The following is a 9813-nucleotide window of genomic DNA, read 5'->3' on the forward strand; positions in this document are numbered from 1 at the left end:
ACTCAAATTTTTCAATATTTGCCCCTACGCCCCTTTCAAAGGGATATAGGTTCAGGATCCATCTAATCGCATGTATTTACATTCATTATGGGGAACTAGCCAATTAAAAAAAAATAATATTTTCCTCCAAAATGCTGACCACCCCGGCCCTTACCATTTCGGCCCGAAAGTTATGATAGCTCAAATTTTCAATATTTGCCACTACGCCCCTTTCAAAGGGATGTGGGGGTCATGTCCATCTAATGGCATGTATGTACATTCATTGTGGGGAAACTAGCCTTATAAAAAAAATTAATATTTTCCTCCAAAATGCTGAACCCCCCGGCCCTTACAACTTCGGCCCGAAAAGTTGTGATAATTCAAATTTTACAATATTTGCCCCTACCCCCTGTCAAAGGGATATAGGCGTTAGAATTCATCTAATCACATATATGTACATTCATTATGGGAAACAAGCCTATTAAAAAAAATATATATTTTTCTCCAAAATGCTGAACCCCCCGGGTCCCCGGCCCTTACCATTTCGGCCCGAAAGTTATGATAACTCAAATTTTTCAATATTTGCCACTACGCCCCTTTCAAAGGGATGTGGGGGTCAGGATCCATCTAATGGCATGTTGTACATTCATTGTGGGAAACTAGCCTTATAAAAAAAAAAATATTTTCCTCCAAAATGCTGAACCACCCCGCCCCTTACAACTTCGGCCCGAAAAGTTGTGATAATTCAAATTTTTACAATATTTGCCCCTACGCCCCTGTCAAAGGGATATAGACGTTAGAATCCATCTAATCACATATATGTACATTCATTATGGGGAAACAAGCCTATTAAAAAAAAATATTTTTCTCCAAAATGCTGAACCACCCCGGCCCTTACCATTTCGGCCCGAAAGTTATGATAACTCAAATTTTTCAATATTTGCCCCTACGCCCCTTTCAAAGGGATATAGGGTTCAGGATCCATCTAATCGCATGTATTTACATTCATTATGGGGAAACTAGCCAATTAAAAAAAAATAATATTTTCCTCCAAATGCTGAACCACCCCGGCCCTTACCATTTCGGCCCGAAAGTTATGATAGCTCAATTTTTCAATATTTGCCACTACGCCCCTTTCAAAGGGATGTGGGGGTCAGGATCCATCTAATGGCATGTATGTACATTCATTGTGGGGAAACTAGCCTTATAAAAAAAATAATATTTCCCTCCAAATGCTGAACCACCCCGCCCTTACAACTTCGGCCCGAAAAGTTGTGATATTCAAATTTTTACAATATTTGCCCCTACCCCCCCCTGTCAAAGGGATATAGGCGTTAGAATTCATCTAATCACATATATGTACATTCATTATGGGGAAACAAGCCTATTAAAAAAAAATATATATTTTTCTCCAAAATGCTGAACCACCCGGCCCTTACCATTTCGGCCCGAAAGTTATGATAACTCAAATTTTTCAATATTTGCCACTACGCCCCTTTCAAAGGGATGTGGGGGTCAGGATCCATCTAATGGCATGTTTGTACATTCATTGTGGGGAAACTAGCCTTATAAAAAAAAAAATATTTCCCTCCAAAATGCTGAACCACCCCGGCCCTTACAACTTCGGGCCGAAAAGTTGTGATAATTCAAATTTTTACAATATTTGCCCCTACCCCCCTGTCAAAGGGATATAGACGTTAGAATCCATCTAATCACATATATGTACATTCATTATGGGAACAAGCCTATTAAAAAAAAAAAATATTTTTCTCCAAAATGCTGAACCACCCCGCCCTTACCGTTTCGGCCTGAAAGTTGTGATAACTCAAATTTTTCAATTTTTGCCACTACGCCCCTTTCAAAGGGATATGGGGTCAGGATCCATCTAATGGCATGTTTGTACATTCATTGTGGGGAAACTAGCCTTATAAAAAAAATATATTTTCCTCCAAAATGCTGAACCACCCCGGCCCTTACAACTTCGGCCCGAAAAGTTGTGATAATTCAAATTTTTACAATATTTGCCCCTACCCCCCTGTCAAAGGGATATAGGGCGTTAGAATCCATCTAATCACATATATGTACATTCATTATGGGGAACAAGCCTATTAAAAAAAAAAAAATTTCTCCAAAATGCTGAACCACCCCGGCCCTTACCGTTTCGGCCTGAAAGTTGTGATAACTCAAATTTTTCAATTTTTGCCACTACGCCCCTTTCAAAGGGATATGGGGGTCAGGATCCATCTAATGGCATGTATATACATTCATTGTGGGGAAACTAGCCTAATAAAATTAAATATTTTTCTCCAAAATGCTGAACCACCCCGGCCCTTACAATTTCGGCCCGAAAGTTGTGATAATTCAAATTTTTACAATATTTGCCCCTACGCCCCTTTCAAAGGGATATAGGGTTCAGGATCCATCTAATCGCATGTATGTACATTCATTATGGGAAACTAGCCTAATAAAAAAAATAATATTTTCCTCCAAAATGCTGAACCACCCCGGCCCTTACCATTTCGGCCCGAAAAGTTGTGATAACTCAAATTTTCATATTTGCCACTACGCCCCTTTCAAAGGGATGTGGGGGTCAGGATCCATCTAATGGCATATATGTACATTCATTGTGGGGAAACTAACCTAATAAAAAAATTAATATTTTACTCCAAATGCTCAACCACCCCGGCCCTTACCATTTCGGCCCGAAAGTTATGATAACTCAAATTTTTCAATATTTGCCACTACGCCCCTTTCAAAGGGATGTGGGGGTCAGGATCCATCTAATGGCATGTATGTACATTCATTGTGGGGAAACTAGCCTAATAAAAAAAATTAATATTTTCCTCCAAAATGCTGAACCACCCCGGCCCTTACAACTTCGGCCCGAAAAGTTGTGATAATTCAAATTTTTACAATATTTCCCCTACCCCCCTGTCAAAGAGATATAGCGTTAGAATCCATCTAATCGCATATATGTACATTCATTATGAGGAAACTAGCCTATTCAAAAAATATAATATTTTCCTCCACAATGCTGAACCACCGGCCCTTACCATTTCGGCCTCAAAGTTGTGATAACTCAAATTTTTCAATTTTTGCCACTACGCCCCTTTCAAAGGGATATGGGGGTCAGGATCCATCTAATGGCATGTATATACATTCATTGTGGGGAAACTAGCCTAATAAAAATATTAAATATTTTCCTCCAAAATGCTGAACACCCCCCGGCCCTTACCATTTCGGCCCGAAAGTTATGATAACTCAAATTTTTCAATATTTGCCACTATGCCCCTTTCAAAAGGGATGTGGGGGTCAGGATCCATCTAATCGCATGTATGTACATTCATCATGGGGAAACTAGCCTAATAACAAAAATTATTTTTCCTCCAAAATGCTGAACCACCCCCGCCCTTACCATTTCGTCCCGAAAGTTGTGATAACTCAAATTTGTCAATACTTGCCACTACGCCCCTTTCAAAGGGATGTGGGGTCAGGATCCATCTAATGGCATATATGTACATTCATTGTGGGGAAACTAACCTAATAAAAAAAATTATATTTTACTCCAAAATTCTCAACCACCCCCGGCTCTTACAACTTCGGCCCGAAAAGTTGCGATAATTCAACTTTTTACAATATTTGCCCCTACCCCCTGTCAAAGGATATAGGCATCAGAATCCATCTAATCGCATATATGTACATTCATTATGGGGAAACTAGCCTATTAAAAAAATATAATATTTTCCTCCAAAATGCTGAACCACCCCGGCCCTTACAACTTCGGCCCGAAAAGTTGTGATAACTCAAATTTTTCAATATTTGCCACTACGCCCCTTTCAAAGGGATGTGGGGGGTCAGGATCCATCTAATGGCATATATGTACATTCATGTGGGGGAAACTAGCCTAATAAAAACTAGATGGAATTTTGACTGCGCGCGCAGTCGAAAATGATGCCTCCGCCATAGAGCATTTAAACAAATTTGGAGTTTAAATCTCCAGTGGTTCTTGAGATATCATGATAACAATCTCAATGTATGGAATTTCATAAGTTGACCTCTGTGACCCTTGACCTTTGACCTACGTGCTCCAAATCTAATCAGATTGTCTTCCTATGGTGATACACACTATCATTAAGTTTGAAGTTTAAATCTCCAGTGGTTCTTGAGATATTATGATAACAATCTCAATGTATGGAATTTCATAAGTTGACCTCTGTGACCCTTGACCTTTGACCTACGTGCTCCAAAATGTAATCAGATTGTTTTCCTATAGTGATACACACTATCACTAAGTTTGAAGTTTAAATCTCCAGTGGTTCTTGAGATATCATGATAACAATCTCAATGTATGGAATTTCATAAGTTGACCTCTGTGACCCTTGACCTTTGACATACGTGCTCCAAAATCTAATCAGATCGTCTTCCTATGGTGATACATACTATCCTTAAGTTTGAAGTTTAAATCTCAAATGGTTCTTGAGATATCGCGCTAACAAACTCAATACAAGGAATTTCATAAGTTGACCTCTGTGACCTGTGACCTTTGACCTACGTACTCCAAAATCTACTCAGATCGTCTTCCTATGGTGATAAATACTATTCCGAGTCTTAAGTTTAAATCTTAAATGGTTCTTGAGATATTGTGATAACGGTCAAACGGGACGGACGTACGGACGGACAACCCGAAAACATGATGCCTCCGGCACCACCTTCGGTGGCGGAGGCATAAAAATGAGACAAAATGTTATTACTTCACAGAATTTGCTGAATCAAATGACAGAAAGTGAAATACGACAATTGCTCTGGTAACACAAAGCCAGTTCGTAATACTATCTGCACATGGGCAGTTAAAGGTCATATGTTCTCAAATTGTAAAACCCTGGTATCGTGCTCATGAAAGTTGTGTAATAAATATTCATTTATGCACCGACAGTACATTTATCTGATACATAGGCGGAAGTATTATTCTCAAGAGGCAAACAAAAGGTATTCATGAAGCACCTCCATTACTTAGGCAGAGATTATTGTAACATGCACAAGTGGGACGTATCCATCATGCATAAGATCTGTGGATATTTTGGGTTCATGCTTGCCGAAGCTATTTACGAACTGGCTTATCCCTATGAAAGGTACTTCATCAAAGAATCAGGTTTTTTTTGTTTTTTTGCGACTGGGGTTAGGTTAGAATAAGGGGCTAGGTTTAAGATTCAGTGTTAGGTTTAAGTTTAATTGAATTGAATTTATTGATTAATCTTTATTTATTATGCAACAGAAATTCTTCATCCACTTGTTTTGACAATGACAAAAGTCAGAGCAGAAATACATACCAAAGAAGCATACAAAATAATGATGAATAGACATTATGTGATCAAAAACAAAAGAAAATATAAAAAAGGTTAGGTATAGTGTTTGGTCCAGGGTTAAAGTGTGGATTTGGGTTTACCGGTAGTATGGGATATTTGACTACAGCGCAATAGCAGCTAGATGTGTCATACAACCAAGAAAAAACCAGGGGGGGGGGGGGTTTTCACACAAAATTTTAAATCGGACTTAAATATTATGGAGAGCCATTTGAAGCCTTATAATGAAATATATTCAAAAGCCAAAATGCAAATATTTTAGACTTTTCATAATTTCAACATCAAGAACATGAAATCTCCCATGATAATAGAAATATGAATGATTTGAATCAAAATTTTATGCCTTTTAAACAACTTTTACAAAATATTTTCAAGAGCTAATGCTAGCTTTCCATAAATGTTAAGTCCAACTTAGAGATAAGTTCAACTTAGGATCTTTGTGAAACACCCCCCTGATTGCATTTAACCAAATGAAAATAGACCTTCTAAACTAGTCCCTCACCTTGCCTCGACAGAGTGGATCAGTCCGGTGTCCAGAAAGTGGGGTAAGATGAGAGTCTGCTTGACCCCAGGCCTGAGGTAAACGTCCCTCAACTCAGACTCCAGCGCCTCATCTAGACCAGAATACCAAACTTAGAGGCGCAGTAGTCTGTGAGTCGATGCATGGCGTTCTGTCCACCAGCTGAGCAGGTAGTGACGATGTGACCGGAATTGGACTCCACATCCCAGGCAGAAACGCCCGTAGTGTCTGCAAAGGTAACCAAGGATTGTATTCTGTAAACGATGTTATCTTTTATGTTAGTAACATGATGTATGACAAATAACGAAAAGGACAAGTCATTGTTTAAGGTTGTGGTTGATCCAAATCAATCGCAAGTCCTCCAAGTAATCGCAAAATTGCAGGCTCTTAACTCTTATGTACATAGTTGTGATTGATCGCAAAATAAGACGGGCCCCAGATGCTAACCTTGCATCAAAGTAGAAGTGTCGTAGTTGAGTGGTTTCAGCACTTGACTTGAAATTCAAAGGTCGTGGTTTGATCCCCGACACAGCACTAATGTCCTTTGGCAAGGCATTAATCTTCATTTGTCACACTCAACCCAGGTGAGGTAAATGGTACCTGGCAGGAATTAATTCCTTGAAATGCTGGAGCGCTGTAATGGCAGCTAGGCTAAAGCCGGGGTAATAATTAGTGCGTCTCGGAATAGAATTGCCATAGAACTGCCTATTATCATTTTTTATTAACTACATGCAAGTCTGACCTGATTTTATTTTATTGTCCATGTTATGGGGTGAAAATGGCTACTTCTATAAAACAAAGGAATTATCATTACCCAGAATGCCGAGAGGAGATTGATCTCGATGGTACGTTTGATGTCATCATCTCTGAGTTCTAGCAATGATTCGCCAACCAATACTCCCGCATTGTTGATAAGCATGTACACATCTCCTACTTCACTCTGTACCCTGTAGTTTATAAACATAAAATAAAAAAATCTAAATGACTTAATGACATCTATATGAATGTATGAAAAAATGGCATCAATATGAATGACATCTATATAAATGAATTAGTAAATGACATCTACTGTATATGAATAAATGGCATATATATATGAATAAATGACATCTATATGAATGAATGAATGAAGAAATGACACTTTTTAAATTTATAAATGAAGAAATGACATCTATATCAATGATGCAAGGACAAAGAGAAGAGGAAGAGGAGAGGAAGAAGAGGAAGAAGAAGAAGAAGAAGAAGGAGAAGAAAAAAAAGTAGAAGAAGTAGAAGAAGAAGAAGAGAGAGAGCTAGAGAGAGAGAGAGGGAGAAAGAGAGGGAGAGGGGAGAGAGATAGGGAGAGAGAGGAGGGGGGAGAGAGAGGGAGAGAGAGAGAGGGAGAGTGAGAGAGGGAGAGAGAGAAGAGAGAAGTGTATGATAGTTTTTTTTGTGGGGGGGGGGGTGCAGGGAAGGGGTGAGGTCATACCTTAGAGCAGAGGTTTTAACCAGCTCTTTATTTGTAACATCTACTGTGTACAGATGAAGCTCCGCATCTGGTAACTCAGTCTGGATTAACTCGGCAGTCTTCTTGTTGCCTACAACAAAATTGAAATTGAACATTTACAGATTATTCATTAAGGGAGATTAAACTTAAATGGAGATTACTTCCAACTTTCTTGAGAAATGCTCATCATTCTAATATTTTAGTTTGCTTGGGCTAATGGAGAAAAAAATACTATTGAAAATGTAAAGTCTAGCTCTAAACAAACTGGTCATGCCAAATTTAAATGATCATCTACTTTGGCAACTTTGTTTACCTTTATGTCCTCAAATGTCCACAAGGAATATACTCCCCCTCTATGAGAAATTAGATGATCGTAACACGTTAAGGGGGACTCGGACCACAAGGAATATAGAGATCTAGTATAGGCAGTTTTTATAGTGTTTTGAGTCATAATATTTATCATGTTGAATGATAGAAAAGAGACTAAGAATACAGAATATAATGCCGTTTGAAATAGTGTCCTAGCCATGTGTAGACCTATATGGTGGGAAGAAATCCCTGAAGCTAATTCGCACCGTTTCGCATCTTCTTCTTCTTTATTATTTTCTTTAGAAAGATTTTCCACAATGACTCGGATGACGACATAGCCTATATTTCCAACTTTTCATTCTTAATAAAAAAAACCAACCCAAAAATAAGCAGTATATGAAACACACAAACAAAATGGTGACATACCCGAATCGCTGATATCCCATAGCGCGAGCCGGGCTCCTTCAGCAGCAAAGCGAAGGGATAGCTCCCGGCCTAGACCGCTTCCGCTACCGGTGATCACGATGACCCGCCCCCGGACAGAAACTTTGGATGGACTGACAAAAAGGCGATAAAACGCCTTTAAATATGCAAAAGTAACACGAATAAAGAAATGAAGAAGGGCAACTATATCTCGGAACATCTTTATCGAATGGAAGATTGGACGAGCTCGAAGAAATTATCAATAATTTGACTTTTTAGGGCTATGTTGTTCTCAGAAGTTCTGTTGGCGAACTCCACAATCAATCAGCGTGCAATCAGCTGATCATGCACTAGTAGTCTACATGCCAGTCTGCACACTAAGATTTAAAATAATTTCCCAGAAATAATATGCTTTTACTAGATTCCGGAAACAAGAGAAACAGAGCAAAAAAAAATTATGAAGTTTGTAAAAAGTATAAAAAAGTATGAAATTTAGAAAATCACTACACAAATTGCCAACTTGGTTATCAGTTTGTGACGTGACGTCATTGCCTCACTATTTATCAATATTTTTTTTAATTTCCCCCAAAACTCGATTTTCACATGCCTTTCCCCAGGTTATATGATCTGTATAAGATTGCGTGCAATCTAAAGAAAACAATTAGTGGATAGTGAGGCAATGATGCCACAAACTGATGAATGAGTTGCAAATTTGTCTTGTGATTTTCAAAGTTGTTCTTGTCATTACAAAGTCAGAACTTTTATATTAGTTACTCTATTTTGCTCAAAATTTCTGTGATTGGTTTATATGATTATTCTGCTTCTATTGAAAGTAAGTTATTTTTGGAGTGGACTTGCCTTTTAAAGGCATACTGTCCTACTTGTAGCTACTTGCTCCCTCTATATAGAAAACTTCCCCAATTGGTGCCTGCATGTTGGTCCCCCATGATCCTCTTTTTCTTATGTTAAATGAGATAGCCTACTGTCACAGTGACCTCGCTGGCTCGCTGTGTGGTCTAATCCCTTCTGACTGAAGTAGTAAAGCCTCCCTTTAAAGTCATCATATTATTAAAGGGGAGCTATATGCTTTTTTTTGTTTTTGGGGAAGACATCACTTTAAAAAAAGGAAAACCAAACCTTACATACTTTGTAACTACATACACAAACAAGAAAAAAAGGGTGCCCAAATAAATGTATGTAGGGCACCTCTTCTCTTGATCCCCACCCCCCTCCCTCCCCTCCCTCCCGGCGTCCTCACTCTCTCTCCCTCCCTTCCTCACTCTCTCTCACACATCCCCTCTCTCTGTCTTACTCCCTCTATACCCCCTCCCCTGGCCGTTTCAGTCAACCTTGTAACTACATGCAAAAACAAGAAGAAAAAAAAGGTGCCCAAATAGATCTACCGTATGTAGGGCACCTCTTCTCTCGACCCCCACCCTCCCTGTCTCTCTCTTTCTCTCCATCCCTTCCTCACTCTCTCTTTCCACATCCCTCCCCCTTTATCTCTCTCTCTCTCCCTCCCCTCTCTCTCTCTCTCCCTCCCTCTCTCTCTCTCCCTCCCCTCTCTTTCTCTCTCTCCTCCCTCCCCCTCTCTCTCTCTCTCTCTCTCTCTCTCCCTCCCCCCCTCTCTCTCTCTCTCTCTCTCTCTCCTCCCCTCTCTTTCTCTCTCTCCCACCCCCCCCCAGTTTCAACTATTTCTTTTGATGTGCACCTCTCTACCTTGTCCTAATTTACAG

At 39.4% G+C, this 9813-nt stretch overlaps 1 protein-coding gene across 1 annotated transcript; it reads right to left on the reverse strand.

Moving 5' to 3' along the window:
• Window positions 1-5732: 5732 nt before the first annotated feature.
• Window positions 5733-8402, reverse strand: LOC588684 (retinol dehydrogenase 10-B). Its single transcript, XM_030973664.1, has 4 exons — window positions 8081-8402; window positions 7328-7436; window positions 6674-6806; window positions 5733-6087 (listed from the first exon to the last, which is right to left on the reverse strand). Exons 1-4 carry the CDS (start codon window positions 8295-8297, stop codon window positions 5950-5952), a joined length of 597 nt encoding a protein of 198 aa, XP_030829524.1. The 5' UTR covers window positions 8298-8402; the 3' UTR covers window positions 5733-5949.
• Between the last annotated feature and the right edge of the window lie 1411 nt (window positions 8403-9813).

This window comes from Strongylocentrotus purpuratus, unplaced genomic scaffold (genome assembly GCF_000002235.5).
Source record: "Strongylocentrotus purpuratus isolate Spur 01 unplaced genomic scaffold, Spur_5.0 spur5_contig_865, whole genome shotgun sequence".
In the NCBI taxonomy this organism is placed as follows: Eukaryota; Metazoa; Echinodermata; class Echinoidea; order Camarodonta; family Strongylocentrotidae; genus Strongylocentrotus; species Strongylocentrotus purpuratus.